Source organism: Heterodontus francisci, chromosome 37 (genome assembly GCF_036365525.1).
Source record: "Heterodontus francisci isolate sHetFra1 chromosome 37, sHetFra1.hap1, whole genome shotgun sequence".
Lineage (NCBI taxonomy): Eukaryota > Metazoa > Chordata > Chondrichthyes > Heterodontiformes > Heterodontidae > Heterodontus > Heterodontus francisci.
Window position 1 is genome coordinate 32,708,278 of NC_090407.1, and position 16,830 is coordinate 32,725,107.

The 16,830-nt window shown below is 43.0% G+C and overlaps 1 protein-coding gene across 3 annotated transcripts in view; it reads left to right on the forward strand.

The window, feature by feature from the left end:
- The window catches only part of disp3 (dispatched RND transporter family member 3), a 743,795-nt gene that overhangs the window by 608,200 nt on the left and 118,765 nt on the right, over positions 1 to 16,830 (forward strand). For all 3 annotated transcript variants that reach the window (XM_068017501.1, XM_068017500.1, XM_068017502.1), the window contains 3 exons: positions 5,691 to 5,851; positions 6,756 to 6,917; positions 14,703 to 14,864. In XM_068017501.1, coding sequence (XP_067873602.1) covers positions 5,691 to 5,851; positions 6,756 to 6,917; positions 14,703 to 14,864 — 485 coding nt within the window. The remainder of the gene's footprint in view (positions 1 to 5,690; positions 5,852 to 6,755; positions 6,918 to 14,702; positions 14,865 to 16,830) is intronic.

A 16,830-nucleotide genomic window follows, 5' to 3' on the forward strand; every position in this document is an offset into this window, starting at 1 on the left:
TAATTAAATGTTATATCAAAAGTGTCAGATTCTTCTTCTCATGAAACACTTAGAGTCATAGAGTCATTTACAGCATAGAAGGAGGCTATTCAGCCCATTGAGTCAATGCTGGCGCTCCGTGGACTAATCTGGTAAGTCCCACTCTTCCCTTGACCCTGTGGCCCTGCAAGTTTATTTCCTTCAAGTGCCCATCCAGTTTCTTTTTGCAATCATTGATTGTCCTCACTTCCACCACCCTCGTGGGCAGCGAGTTCCAGGTCATTACCACTCGCTGTGTAAAAAAAAGTTCTTACTCACATTCCCCCTGCATCTCTTGCCCAAAACTTTTAATCTGTGGCCCCTCGTCCTTGTACCATCAGTTAATGGGAACAGTTTTTCCTTGTCCAACTTATCTAAGCCTGTCATAATCTTGTACACCTCTATCAGATCTCCCCTCAATCTCCTTTGCTCCAAGAACAACAACCCCAACTTCTCCAGCCTAACCTTGTAACTAAAATCCTCCATTCCTGGAATCATTCTGGTAAATCCCTCTGCAACCACTCCAGGATCCTCACATCCTTCCTAAAATGTGATGACCAGAACTGGACACGATACTCAAGTTGGGGCCTAACCAGAGCTTTATTCAGGTTCACCATAACTTTCCTGCTTTTGTACTTAATACCTCTATTTCTGAAGCCCAAGATCCCATATGCTTTACTAACCACTCTCGCAATATGTCCTGCCACCTTCAAAGATAGATGCATATGCACCCCAGGTCCCTCTGTTCCTGCACACTCTTTAGAACTGCACCATTAAGTGTATATTGCCTCACCCTATCCTTTCTGCCAAAATGCATCACCTTACACTTGTCTATATTAAATACTATCTGCCATTTGTCTGCCCATTCTGCTAGCCTATCTTTGTCCTGTTGTAGGCAATTTGTGTCATCCTCACTGTTTGCCACTTCTCCAAGTTTGGTATCATCGGCAAATTTTGAAATTCTACTCTGTATTCCAAGATCCAAGTCATTTATATAGAGCAAAAAAAGCAGTAGTCCAAGCACCTGAAGGAACACCACTGTCTACCATCCTCCAGTCTGAAAAACAACCATTTACTATAACTCACTGTTTTCTCTCGTAAAGGCAATTTTTTATCCAAGCTGATGCTGACCCTCCCATTCCAGGAGCCTCAATTTTGTTAATCAGCCTTTTATGTGGCACTTTATCAAATGCTTTCTTAAAATCCACATAGACAACATCCGCCACATTCCCATCATCATCATCTGTTACTTCATCAAAAATTCAGTTAGATTAGTCAAGCATGACTAAAGGAAATTTGATGGCCACTTGAAGGAAATAGATTTGCAGGGCTACGGGGATCGAGTGGGGATGACTGAATATCTCTGTGGAGAGCAGGCATGGACTTGATGGGCCGACTGGCCTCCTTTTGTGCTGTATATAAATGACTCTATGATCTGCCTTTTACAAATCTGTGCTGGCTATTCTTAATTAACTCAAACCTCTCCAAGTGCCTGTTGATGTTTTCCCACTGATTATTGTTTCTGAAACATTACCTACACTGTTGCTAAACAACCTGGTCTATAGTTGCTCGGACAGTCCTTACACCCTGTCTGGAATAAGGGTGTCACATTTGCCATTCTCCAATCCTCTGGCACCTTCCCCATATCTAGGGAAGATTGGAAGATTATGGCAAGCCATTATGGTGCTATCTCCACATCCATTTCCTTTAGCAACCTGGGATGCAAGCCAACCAGACCAGATGACTTATTTTCCCTGAGCGTAGCCATCCTTTCCAGTACCTCCTCCCTCTCAGTTTTTACCCTATCCATTGCCTCTACTCTCTCCACTTCTGCAGATATTTTGTCAGATTCCTCTTCCTCAATAAACGTCGATACAATATACTCTGTTCTAGCCTGTGCCTCTAAGCATATATTACCTTCTTTGTCCCTAATAGGCCCCACTCCAGCTCTTACTACCCACTTATTATTTACATGCCGGTAGAAGATTTTTGGGTTCCCTTTTATGTTGACTGCCATTCTGTTCTCATATTCTGTCTTTGCCAGTCCCATATTCCTTTTCACCTCCCCTCTCAACTTACTTTGGTCTGGTTCTCACTTGAAGAATTCATCTGACATACATCATACACCCTCTTTTTTTTGTTTCATTATAATCTCTATCTTCCTCATCATCCAAGGAGCCATGTTTTTGGTTCCCCTACCTTTCGCCCTTGTTGGAATGTACCTAGCTTTTACCTGAAGCAACCCTTCCTTAAAGATAACCCATTGTTAGATTACAGTTTTTCCTGTCTGTCTTTGGTTCCATTTTATCTTGGCTAGTTCCCTTCTCATCAAATTGAAATTAGCCCTCTTCCACCATTCTACCTTATATCATTCCTTGCTTTTCTGCATTACAAGTCTAAACACAGGCAAAATTGTCTTTCAGCCTGCAAGACAAAGGCATGTGATTACCTGCAGTGTCTAAAGAGTTGTCCATGCTAGGGCTAATCTAGAAGAAAGAATGATGAGTGTTGGCCAAAACACTTAAGGTCTTCTCCAAAGATTGACACCTCTGATTACGCAACAGACCCTCACTATTGCACTGAGATGTCAGCCTAGGTCAGGCATCAGCAGCCGTAATAACAAGAAGGCCATTTTTAAAAATTTAGTCGAAAACACAATATCTTAAGAGCCGCAATGCTGTTACTCAAATGCCACTAATAATGAAAATCAAGACAGATACGCATTTCAACAACTTTAAAGGCTTTTACAAAAAAGTTGTTAATTGAATGATAACGCTAAAAAAAGTTTTTAAAAAAACAGCCCTTAAATTACCATCAAAGTGGATTTGATCGATCAAGGTCGGGAACTGCGTTGCATATGGTTCCGGAGCCGCAGGTTACATACCCCTGGCCTAGGTTATATGCTTAAGTTCACCATGGTCTTCCAATTCAGAGGCAAAAGTGTTCTCAATGAGCCAAGACTGACTGCCAGATTATGTTATTGTTTGGCACCTTAATTGTTTCTAAAATTTGAGTATACCTGGTAATTGTTTTCCCAGACGCAAACACCTGCCACCAATTGAAATTATTGATTTGACTGTCTTCTGTCTGGTGTACTTCATGTCGAGCCAAAAGAATACAAGGCAATTTCCCAGCCTGCAGTTCCAGAAGGCATTTTGAGGGTATTGTCTTTCCTAAAATAACCTGTTAAGTACTGCAGTACAGAATATAAATCCATAAACTGTGGTCTTTTTTGTCACAGCATTAAGCCTTTAACTGAGTTTAGGATCTGCCTATGTACAACATTTCCCACAAGGGTTTATTATCTGAGCAGTGGCTTTGAAGAGACAGGCCAGATTACAGCTAAGCACCACAACTGTACTCCAGACTACTAAACAATGGAGATTAGCTAGTTAGTCATCTATTTGAAGAACACCAGTTGTGGTTTTGTTTGAACTAAATTATTTCACATTGCCCTCTTTTTGTCAAAGTGATGAATGCTTCTGAAGACTCTAACCTACTACTAATTAAGTCAGGTGCATTTTTCTTCATTCATAAATAAAGCTTTCCAAAGTGCTTTGAATAAATGACTTTCTACCTCTGTAGATGGGGAACAGCATGAGTTTAAGTTGTAAGGTTACATTGTTTGATAAGAAGCTTGGCACAGAAACAAACATTTACTAGTATTTTCAGTTCATAATTGGTAAGATGCTAACCCTCAAGCTGCAAAAATCAGTAGGTCTTTGGTTTTCAGTATTGATTGATTAATGCACAATGTTCAGCACCATTCGCAACTCCTCAGATACTGAAGCAGTCCGTGTTGAAATGCAGCAAGACCTGGACAATACCCAGGCTTGGGCTGATAAGTGGCAAGTAACATTCGTGCCACACAAGTGCCAGGCAATGACCATCTCCGACAAGAGAGAACCTAACCATCTCCCTTTGACATTCAATGGCATTACCATCGCTGAATCCCCCACTATCAACATCATAGGGGCTACCACTGACCAGAAACTGAACTGGAGTAGCCATATGGGCGGCACAGTGGCGCAGTGGTTAGCACCGCAGCCTCATAGTTCCAGGATTCGGGTTCGATTCTGGGTACTGCCTGTGCGGAGTTTGCAAGTTCTCCCTGTGTCTGCGTGGGTTTTCGCTGGGTGCTCCAGTTTCCTCCCACATCCAAAGACGCAGGTGATAGGTAAATTGGCCATTGCAAATTGCCCCGAGTGTAGGGAGGTGATAGGGAATATGGGATTACTATAGGGTTAGTATAAATGGGTGGTTGTTGGTCGGCACAGACTCGGTAGGCCGAAGGGCCTGTTTCAGTGCTGTATCTCTAAAATAAAAAAAAATAAAATATAAATACCGTGGCTACAAGAGCAGGTCAGAGGCTAGGAATCCTGAGGCAAGTAACTCATCTCCTGACTCCCCAAAGCCTGTCCACCATCTACAAGGCACAAGTCAGGAGTGTGTTGGAATACTCTTCACTTGCCTGGATGGGTGCAGCTCCAACAACACTCAAGAAGCTCAACACCATCCAGGACAAAGCAGCCCGCTTGAAGCCCATACTCCCTCCACCAGCGACGCATAGTGGCAGCAGTGTGGACCATCTACAAGATGCACTGCAGCAATGCACCAAGGCTCCTTAGACAGCACCTTCCAAACCTGTGACCTCTACCAACGAGAGGGACAAGGGCAGCAAATGCATGGGAACACCACCACCTGCAAGTTCCCCTCCAAGTCACACACCATCCTGACTTGGAACTATATCGCCGTTCCTTCAATGTCAAAGGGTCAAAATCCTGGAACTCCCTTCCTAAAAGCACTGTGGGTGTACCTACCTCACATGGACTGCAGCGGTTCAAGAAGGTAGCTCAGCACCACCTTCTCAAGAGCAATTAGGGATGGGAAATAAATGCTGACCTAGCCAGCGATGCATACATCCCATGAATGAATAAAAAAAAGTATTGTGACAGACTCTCAATCCTATAAGCTTTAGCAAATAGTTACTGCTGCACCCTGGGATTTCAGACAGTCTGTGTATAATAGGAGTTTCCTTCACTGATTGCTGCATTGCTTAAAGGGGAATACTCATGTAGGGGGAAGTATTTTCAAAGCAATGTAGCAGCAGCCTTGTAACTTTGTCGTAGATAAGCTGCTGTTAAAGTGCCCATAGCAGTCTGATACCCACCCCATTTCATGGTGTGGGAAATCGAATAAGAGCGCAGGCTTTCAAACCAGGGTCCGTGGACTCGGGATCTGACAGTGCTTCCCAAGAGTGTTTGGCCTTCAGATTTCCTTTATTCTGGGACCAACGTAAACACAGCACGAGTGCAGTATCTGGAGAATTCTGTTTCTTATCTATATTTACTAGCATGTTATTCTGTTGCTGTTATAGACCTGGTGTATTGTGGGATGATTTTCTTGTATCTCTGGTCAGTTGTAGAATATACAAATGTGAAAGCACCTCCCCCAGATAGACTAGTCGCTGTTGGCATACAAACTCTGACTTTCAATACATGAGCACTGTTGCACAGTTTAGCTTTAATGAATTGACCATAAGGTCCTGAGTTCAATCCTTGATGTGTGCTGAGTTACTTATAATTTGGAGTGGTGGTGCAGGTGTTACAAATGTCTTAGAATTGAAAACCTCGAGCTCTGATGGAACATTTCATTTTTAACTTCTGTTTCAGCTGCCAACATACATGTAAGAAGAAAGATAGCAACATGATACAGGATTCAGGAGAGTGTGATGATTCACTTCTCATCACAGACCAGGATTCAATGGTGATTGGTGGGGTACTACAATACTTGGATGATGACATTCCTCTTCTATCAGTTGAGGAAGAAGCAGGTTAAAAAAATCTACAGTTTGTTTATTTTCTTCCTGGCGATTAATGTTTAATAAGACTGTCATTTTCATACATGTATGTAATTAGTTTGTATAAAGCACAGTGGAATGTTAGAGTAAGTAATACATTAATATCAATATTTTACCATGTAGAAACCTCTTGATGTACTTCACTTGATGAAGTGCTTTGTGTGCAGTGACTTCTGTGGGCAAATGCAGCAGCCATTTTGTACCTGTAATGTCCCACCGACAGCAATAAGCCAACTGCCCAGTTAATCTAGTTGTTTTTTGGTGCTATTGGTTAAGGGAGAAGTGATGGCCAGGATACTGAGAGAGTTCCCTGCTTTTCCTTCATTGCAGCATCTTAATTAATTGGTAAGATCCTGAAGACATCTTAACAAAATAAAATATGGTAGATGATTCCCACTTTACAGAAGCCTTTGTTAAGACATTAGGATAAATTCACTGGTCTCTTGCAGGATGCTGCACTCAGAGTGCAGATCAAAAGCTAGGCTACAAAGTTGTAGCACTGATTGTTAAGCCTGGACACTCTAAAAGGTGCAGCTCAGATCATCAATATGAAGTTACATTATGTTCATTTGATTTTAAGTTAAATATGTTTTTAATATTCACTGTCTATGTGAAACCCTATTTAGCAGGCCTATTTATTTTGATGAGCTAATAATAAAATTGTGTACCATTTTCATATTAATCTTTTTGAATTGAGTAGCCTTGTTGAAGGGCCACTTTTCAAACGCCACTGAAACAAATAGATTATTCCTTTCAACAAGATTTCTTGCAGCATCCTTGCATGCTTGCAAGTAATGATCTTAAAAAAACAAGTTTGCCAAATATATTTTCACAACGTTGCATATCTTTACAGTAGTTTATTATCTTTTTTCTAAAGCCTCTTCAGACAACGGGGATGATCCTTTGGTTTCACTGGTGCCTGAGGCACCTCCACCTGAAGATGGGAGATATCACCCCAGTCAACTGATAACAAGACTACAGGATGTACTTTACCATTTTGTTGCACTTCCTGCAGTAAAGGGTAAATGGATCATTTTAGGTAAGAATTATGTGGGTTATTGTTGAACTGTTGACATTGAAAATTCAAAATACCTTATCTCAATCCAAATGGAGGGTCTTACACACTAGAAGAAACAGGGTGGATGTTATCAGCATTCATTTTTTTCAGTATATGTATGAAAAGAAGAAAAGACTTAGATTTATATTGTGCCTTTCACAGCCTCAGGACATCCCAAAGCACTTTATAGCCAAGTACTTTTTTTTAAAGTACTGTTGTAATGTAGGAACTGCAGCAGCCAATTGGTGCACAACATCCTACAAATAGTGAGATAAATGACCAGTTAAACTGTTTTAGCAATGTCGGTTAAGGGATAAACTTTGGCTCCCCACTCTTTGAAATAATGCCATGGGATATTTTACATCCACCTGAGAGGGCAGATGGGACTTCGGTTTAACGTCTCAACCAAAAGACGATACCTACGACTCCCTCAGTACTGCACTGGAGCGTCAGCCTGGATTATGTGATCAAGTCTCTGAAGTGGAATTTGAACCCCCACCTTCTGACTCGGAGGCAAGAGTGCTACCAACTGAGCCATGACTGATACCAAAATTACAGTAGGAGTTGTATTTTTGGAGCTCTTACTGCTGGTCATGCTTATCTTGGGAGTTTGCAGATGGGTTGCCCAGGGCAAGGAGCCTGCAACATCTGACGTTTGTAATCAATGGGCAGAGACTTCCCAAAGACATTGCATGCTCAAGAGATTGGCCCCAAGGGACTCCCTAAATGTGATTTTGTAATTCAGGACAGGAAGAGAAAGTTAGGGTTCTTTGCAGGGGGTGAGGTGGGTGGTGGTAGTGGTGAGATAGAATTAGCATTTGCAATTGAAAATGTTATAGCCACATGGTGAGGGGTGTGAGTGGTTCAAATCCCACCTGAATGCAGCAATGTTTTTGTTATTAGGGTTTTAACTCCTTTGTCAAATAATCAGACTGCGGCAGGTTTTCTTATACCTACAAGACAGAAGATTAATTACTTATTGAGCAATATACCTTATCCCAAAATTGACACAAACACACCCATTCACTTGCATGCACACAGACACATGAGACAAATAGAGAGGAAAAGGGGTAAGTGGTTTGAAATGAGGTAGGGTTTTGGAGTTCAAGGTTGGATCTTTTCTGAGATAAATTTCTCTTTAAATTTGCAGTCCTCGAATGTTTGTAGATTTCTCCGTTGGTTGAAATTTCAGTCTGAAGACAAAGGATAACTTCCAGTTTTTGCTGCACAAGTTGAAGTGTAGAATTCACAGCAGGGCGCTTTCCTTTTGGCTTGCTGGATTTTATCTCAGTTGGACAGGCTTTGGTGATATTTTGTCCTGGGTCTCTTTCTCTCTCTCTCTCTATCTCTCCAGAGAGGTACTTTTTAAACTAAAGGTTTCTCACATTTTGCCTCTGTTGGGAGACATAGATATTCCTCCCTGTGATGAAGGACAACAGCCCAGGATGTGGCAACCTCACACTTTTTGTTTCAGAAGAACCCATTCAATTCAAAAATGTCTCTTGATGGGTTCAGGATGGGTGTAATTGACACCTCTTAGCTTTGGAATGTCTCCTTCTGCCCTTGCCAGACAGTAAGGCAGTTTGAATGTACAAGGCCAGGTCTTTTGACTATTGGTAGCCATTTTAAAGCATATTGTCCACTTTTTAAAAAGAAAAGTCGATTTTTATAACTCTTCCGGTTGAGTTTTTGTATTTTCAATTGCTGCACTTTACGTGAGTGAAACAAAAACCAGGTCAAAAATAAAGGAGAAAAGATTCTTATTTTAACGAAAGGAAAGCCAAAAGGGAGGGTGAAAATAGGAAGAAAGGAATGGCCATGGGAGGTGGTAAAAGTGGGAATTTTACAGTGAAAATGCTACAATAACAACAACTTGTATTTATATAGTGCCTTTAATGTAATAAAATATCCCAAGGCACTTTACAGAGATATTATAATACAAAATATGATACTGAGCCACATAAGCAAATATTGGGCTGGATTTTAAGGAGCCCTCGACATCAGGATCCGTGGTGGGGTGGGGGGGCCTGAAGATGGCCCCGGATGAGGCCTGCCATGGACCTTGCGCTGACAGGGCCCAACCCGATATTACCTGCGGCGGTGAGGCCCCGTAGCCATTGAATAATTAAATCAATTAAAATAACTAATTTAAATAAACTTACGTTACCTCCCGATATCCCGCTGCAATCTTCGGCCCGGTGGCGGGCAGTTCTGCACCCTCGAATCCTCGTCCAGGGAAATGATGCGCAACACTGGTGGGGAGGGGGGAGCAGGTATGTTTCTCAGTGCGGGGAGGGGGGGGTGGTGGGTTGGCGGGAATGGGGGTCAAATTAACATCAGGGTGTAGGGGATGGTGGAAAGGGTTTAAAGTTTTTGCAGTCGGTGGGGTGGAAGGTCAGATGGTCAAGGTAAATGTTTTGTGGGGGGGGGGAATGGACAAATAATTAATTTAATTGTTATGGGGGGGTGGGAGAGGGGCACCCTCATCAAGGGTGAAAAATCAAAAATCAAGGCGTTGTTTAACTGGGAGCCAGTGTAGTTCAGCGAGCACAGGGGTGATGGGTGAACTGCATTTGGTGTGAGTTAGGAGTCGGGCAGCAGAATTTGGATGACCTCAAGTTTCCAGAGGGTAGAATGTGGGAGGCCGTCCAGGAGTTCATTAGAATAGTCAATTCTAGAGGTAACAGAGGCACAGTGGCGCAGTGGTTAGCACCGCAGCCTCACAGCTCCAGGGACCCGGGTTCGATTCTGGGTACTGCCTGTGCGGAGTTTGCAAGTTCTCCCTGTGTCTGCATGGGTTTTCTCCGGGTGCTCCGGTTTCCTCCCACATGCCAAAGACTTGCAGGTTGATAGGTTAATTGGCCATTATAAATTGCCCCTAGTATAGGTAGGTGGTAGGGAAATATATAGGGACAGGTGGGGATGTGGTAGGAATATGGGATTAGTGTAGGATTAGTATAATTGGGTGGTTGATGGTCGGCACAGACTCGGTGGGCCGAAGGGCCTGTTTCAGTGCTGTATCTCTAAAACTAAAACTAGAGGCATGATGAGGATTCAGCAGTTGATGAGGTGAGGCAGGGGTGGAGTTGGGCAATCTTATGGAGGTGGAAGTAGTTGATCTTAATGACATCGTGGATATATGGTTGAAAGCTCATCTCGGCATAAAATATGACATCAAGGCTCTGAACTGGTTCAGCCTCAGACAGTTGCCAGGGAGAGGGATGGAATCAGTGACGAGGGAGCAGAGTATGTGCAGGGACTAACTACAATGGTTTCAATCTTCCCAACATTTAATTGAAAGACATTTCTGCTCATCTAGCACTGGATGTCAGATAAGCAGTCCAATATTTTAGACACAGTGGAGGAGTCGAGAGAGGTGGTGGTGAGGTAGAGCTGGCTGTCATCAGCATACGTGGAAACTAACGTGCTTTCAGATGATGTTGCTGAGGGACAGCATGTAATTGAGAAATAGGAGAGAGCCAAGGATAGATCCTAGGGGGACACCAAAGGTAATGGCACGGGTGTGAGAAGAGAAGCCACTTATGGTGATTCTCTAGTTACGACCAAATAGATGAAAATGGAACCAGATGAATGCGGTCCCACCCAGCTGAATGACAATGGAGAGGCATTGGAGGAGGATGGTGTGATTGACTGTGTCAAAGGCTGCACACAGGTTGAGAAGGATGAGGAAGGAAAGTTTATCTTTGTCACAGTCACATAGGAAGTCATTTGTGACTTTGATAAGAACTATCTTGGTACTGTGGCAGGGGCAGAAACCTAATTGGAGGGAATTAAACATGAAGTTCCAGGAAAGGCGGGCATGAATTTGGGAAGGAACAACATCAAGGACTTTGGAGAGGAAAGAGAGACGGGAGATGGGGCGCCTGTTTTCAAGGACAAGGGGATTAAGGGTTGTTTTTTGAGGAGAGGGGTGATGACAGTGGATTTGAAGGAGAGAGGGACAGAACCTGAGGAGAGAGAACAGTTACTAATGTCAGCTAACATGGGAGCCAAAGAAGGGAAGTTGGATGGTCAGCAGTTTAGTGGGAATAGGATCGAGAAAGCACGAGATGGGTCTCATGGACAAAATGAGCTCAGATAGGGCATGAGGGGAGACAGGAGAGAAACTGGAGAAGGAAACAAGTTCAGGGCTAGGGAAGTGGAAGGGGGAGCCATGGAGGAAGTTTGGCCTGGTTGGCTAGGGGAAGGGAGGGAAGTGACAGAGGCAGCTGATTGGATGATCTCAATCTTGATGACAAAGAAATCCATGAGCTCCTCGCAGTTGTCATTGGTGGAGGGTGGAAGAGACGGTGAAAGGGGTTTAAGAAGATAGCTTGCAGTCGAGAAAAGAAGCCGGGGTTCCCTTTGCATTCCAGGATAATCCTGGAATAATAAGTAGTTTTTGAAGACGAGCAGGACACGATATTGCTTTATGTGGTCCTGCCTAATCTGGCAGTGAATGGCTAAACTAGTTGTCCACCATTTCCGTTCAAGTCTGTGTGCCGTGGACTTAAGGGAGCGGAGATGAGGACTGTTCTGGGGGAACAGCCAGGAATCACCAATTGGTAAATGCTAAAAACACTAAAAGCTTTTCCAACAATGATTAGGTCACTGGCAACAATTATTATTCTATTTAACTTGCACCTTTGAAAATTGCAACATTTTTCATGCAATTGTGAACTAACTGGTTCCCAGAATAAATCATCGAAGCTATGGTTTCTGAAGCCATGTTTCAACAGGGAGTGCATGTAGTGCAGAGGAGTCTGGGATATAAATAGAGGATAATTTTCTGATGGATTTGAAACTCACGATCCACAACAGAGGTTCCCATTTCTACTTTACAATATTCAGTTCATGGGATTTTGTTGGGGGAATTTTCTTTCATTATTTCTGTTTCATCATCTGAGAATAAACACAGTGAAGCTTAACACATGTTATCTGTGCACAGTGGGAGCAGAAATTGCTTCTTGCATTATTTCTGTATTTTTCTGTTGAATCAACCTCTCCCCAGCTGGTTGATTTATGTTTTTCTTTTGCATTTCATTTCATTTCATTTCAAAAATGTGACTTTTGGGTAAATTCACTAATCCTGCCATTCCAGCTGGGAAGCCACACTTGAAGCGAGTTCAAATCGGAAAAAGGGCTATAACACTAGCACTAGTTCGCCAGTCCAAGTGGAACTAGGAGAGCGGGATCAGTCACTTTCCCTTTTATTTCTGTGTGTGTAACGAGTACAATTTCTCCTCTCTTTCACCTGTGATGGATTTTACATATGACTGGAAGCAATTAAATGATAATTGCACCATTGGTAGAAGAAGTCTTGTTTTGATTGTAGTTAACCCTCTCAGCAATTGATCCAATTTGCACTTGCACTGCTTGGGCTGAAGGGCAATGGCCGTGCAGACTGCTCGTCACAGAGCCGCCGCGATATTAAACACGGTGGCTCATTGAAATGGCCGGGGTGGACCGCTACCCCGATGACGTGGATGGGGAGGGCGTTCTATCCCCGGCAAAGGCGTCCAGCGCCACTGCAGAGGCGCCGACGCCATTTTTAAAGGGGTTCGAGCCCGAGATGACAATTTCAATATTTAAATAAAAATTGGATGAAACTTCATGAAAAAAAAATAAATGATTGCTACTAGCCCCTCTCCCACTCCCCGAATAAACATACTTCACTCTTTGCCCTCTCCTCCCCAAAGTACTTACCTTGTGGACCTGACCTTTCTCTCACCAAAGTTCACAAACTTTTATCTTTAACCCTTCCCACCATCCCCTCCACCAATCATATCAGTTTGACTTCGCTCTCCCCTCCCACATTGAAATACTTACATGCTCCCCCCTCCCAGCAATGTCCCGCATCGGATCTCCATTCGGAGAGCCGAAGGCGTCGGAATGCCGGCCACCTGCTACAATATCGGAGCTGGATGGACATTGGGAGCGGGTAAGTATTTAATTAATTTATTTTAATAAATTTAAATGTTTAGATTGGCCTCCTGTCGCCGAGCGGCGGGGGTCTGCCACGAGTCCTTGCTGCCGCTGGCAATATCGGGCCGGTCCTTCCCAACGTTGAGGTCCGTGGTGGGCCTCTCCCAGAGAAATTTTCTGGCCCACCCACCTCCTGGATGATCCCCGATCTTGGGGAGGCTGTAAAATCTAGCTGTCTCAACTGGCCAAAGATATCTCAATTGAAAGATTTTTCAGATGCCAAAGCTATTCTCTGATGTTTCTTACAGTAGTCTTTAATGTTCTTGCTTAAAAATATTCAAGAATTTATTGGCCTTTTCTCCTAATTCCTCTCCAAAGCAACAAGCATTTCAGGGGTTAATGATCTTCCAGTGCATGCAAAGCAACAAAGTCAAAAATTATTGAAAAGATAAGAGACTTTCAAGAATAAAATGAAGGTTGCTAGGTTAAGTAGCGCTGTTTAGGTTAATATATTTGACGTTATGGATGTCAAGATTCATCAGCTTACTGATTTTCTCATGCATTCATTAGACATGCTGACTGTCTCAATCTATATGCAGAACAGCTGTATGTTCCACATCTGGTTGAAATTGTTGGACCCAAAAATCTGCCCTCCTGCTCTGCCACTGTAACTATCGGGGCAGGGTGGGGATGGGGATGGTGGTAAGTGTAGGCCTACCATCTGCTGGCTTCCGGGGTCAGATATTGAAGTGAGTGATTGCCAATTAGTAGTGGCACAGGTGGGGTGCTCACTGGGCATAAAGGGTAAATTGCAGGGTTGGTCTGCAGCTGTGCCCAAGTGTCAGCAGGTGGGTCAAACTGAAGGGGTTTTCAACCACGGAGATTTGGCCTATTTCCAAGAAGGCCTCATTCCTATGGCAGCCAGTCACCTCCACATCTAGTATATATTCACCCTCCCAACCCCACCCTAAATTCATAGCTTAGAAAACCAGGAAAAGTATCAATTTCGGGAGTCAATGACATAATACTACTCTTTCCCATGAGTGATTATTACATATGGACTGATGAAAACATATTGTAAAACCTATAGTCTTTATCTGTTGTACACTAAAGCATGGCTATTTCTCAATTAATACTTGCAGATCCTGAAATTACACAGTCTAACAGTAGCATATAAATATTAAAGGTTACTTTGCAAAGTTCCATGTCATGAGTGATCCTTGCAAAATTTATCATCTAATGGATTCATATTAATGGGAATATAGAAACAGAAGTAGGTTATTCAGCCCCTTGAGCCTGTTCTGCCATTCAGTGAGATCATGTCTGACCTGTGCTTCAACTCCACTTGCTCTATATCCCTTGATACCCTTACCTAACAAAAATCTTTTGACCTCAGTCTCCAAAGTTTGAATTGGCCAGCATCAACAGCCTATTGGATGAGAGAGTTCTACTAGGCTTTGTGTGTAGAAGTGATTCCTGCTTTCACTCCTGAATGCTCTATCTCTAATTTTAAGATTGTAATTTCCTTTGTCCACCTTGAAGATAGCAACACCTTATTACAATGTGTAATTTCAAGACTTTAGTATCTTTTTTTTAAAAAATCATATTTTAGGCTAAATTTGCCAATACCACCCACCTAGCATAGTTTGGAGATGGAGTTACTGCACTAGCATCAATTCCCCAACCTGTGCTCAAGCTTAGCTCCTCATCAGGTCTGTGGGGTCAATGAATTTAATCTCTTGTATATAGAAACACAAATAACTTTTTTTTTTTAAAAAAGTAGCTCTTTCCTTAGTGAAAAATCACATTTGTTGTTGCTATATTTTGTGTTTATCCTTTCAGGGCTTTACATCATTACCCTGGTGATGTCCATAGGATTCGCAATCCAACTGCGTCCAGCCAGCAGAACACCTCTGCTGTTCAGCCCTGATACCAACATTCAGGTCCTCCTCGACCTCAAGTATAACCTCAGTGCAGAGGGAATTTCCTGTGTCACATGCTCAGGTGAGGTCATTGGATCCATCATTAACCATCAGTGCACTTTTTTTATTCATTCACAGAATATGGATGCCACTGACAAGATCAGCATTTATTGCCCATCATTAATTGCCCTTGAGAAGGTAGTGGCGGAAATGCTTTCTTGAACTGCTGCGGTCCATGTGGTGAAGGCACACTCACAGTCCTGTTAGGGAGGGCATTCCAGAATTTTGACCCAGCGACAATGAAGGAACGGTGATATATTTCCAAGTCAGGATGGTATGTGATTTGGGGGGGAGCTTGGAGTGGGTAGGGTTCCCATGTGCCTACTGCCCTTGTTTTTCAAGTAGGTAGAAGTCGCAGGTTTGGAAGGTGCTTCGAGTTGGTGCCATGCATCTTGTAGATAGTACACACTACAGCCATGGTGCGCCGGTGGTGGTGAGACTGAAATTTTAAGGTGGTGGATGGCGGACTAATCACATGGGCTGCCTTGTCCTGGATAATGTTGAGCTTCTTCATTGTTGTTGGAGCTGCATTCATCCAGACAAGTGGAGTGTATTCCATCACACTCCTGACTTGTGCCTTGTAGATGGTGGGGGATTCAGCTTTGGAGAGTCAGGAGTTGAGTCACTGCCCACCAAGTCCCCAGCTCTGACCTGCTCCTGTCGCCACAGTATTTATGTGGCTGGTGCAGTTAAGTTCCTGGTCATTGGCAACCTCAAGATGTTGAGGGTGGGGTATTTGACTATGGCATGCCATTGAATGTCAAGAGGAGGTGTTAGACTTTCTCTTATTTGAGATGATCATTATCTGCCACTTGTGTGGCACATATGTTACTTTCCACTTATCAGCCCAAGCCGAAACGTTGTCCAGGCCTTGCTGCCTGCAGGCATCAACTGTTTCATTATATGAGGAGTTGCAAATGGTACTGAACACTGTGCAATCATCAGTGATCATCCCCACTTCCAACGTTATGATGGAGGCAAGGTCATTAGAGGCAGCTAAAGATGGTTGGGCCTAGGACACTGCCCCAAGGAACTCCTGTAACGATATCCTAGTGCTGAGATGATTGGCCACTGGCAACAATAGCCATCTTCCTTCATGATGGGTGTGCCTCCAGACAGTGGAGAATTTTCGCCGATTCCGATTCACACTAGGTCAAATGCTGCCTTGATGCCAAGGGCAGTTACTCTCATCTCAATTATGGAATTCAGCTTTTTTGTCCATGTTTGGACCAAGGCTGTAATGCGGTCTGGAGCCGAGTGGCACTGGCAGAACCCAAACTAAGCCTCAATGAGCAGGTTATTGATGAGCACTGTTGACAATGCCTTCCATTGCTTTGCTGATGTTTGAGTAGACTAATGAGGTAATAATTAGATTGAATTTGTCCTTTTTTTGTGGTATCTAATTACGGTGGTGGAGATGTTAACAATATTTAACCAAAAAACATTCTTCTTTCACAAACTTCCTACTTTCCTAAACAACCTGACTTTATGCCATCTCCTTCATTTGAATTAATGTATTATGCATTGCAACTGAGGAATCAATATAATACACAGGTATATAATCTCTAAAATGTGCATGTATTGTACTCTCTTTCTCTCTCATGAGAGAGTCAATTAATTTTGAGTCAATTAAACTTCATGTATCACAATTTTGTTGTGGATGCAAAGCTAAAAAGAAAAGCTTGTTATTTTCTATCAGTTTTCCTGACCTTTGGGGAGGATCCAGGGACTTGATGTGCCTTAGAAGATTTACCCTGTAACTGTCCTTAAGACTAGAAGTAATTAGATCCTATGGCCCTAACAGGACACAGAGCCATCCTAGCAGTATAATAACTGTCTGTTACATGGTAAGCTTCGCCTGTCTTTGTAAAACCGAGTATCTTCCACTTGGCACGAGCAACACGGTGCATGCTCTTGAATCCCTGTACAATACTTAGGAAATGCAGCATTCAAATTTCTACATAGCAATTGGCAATCAAAGAATCTTT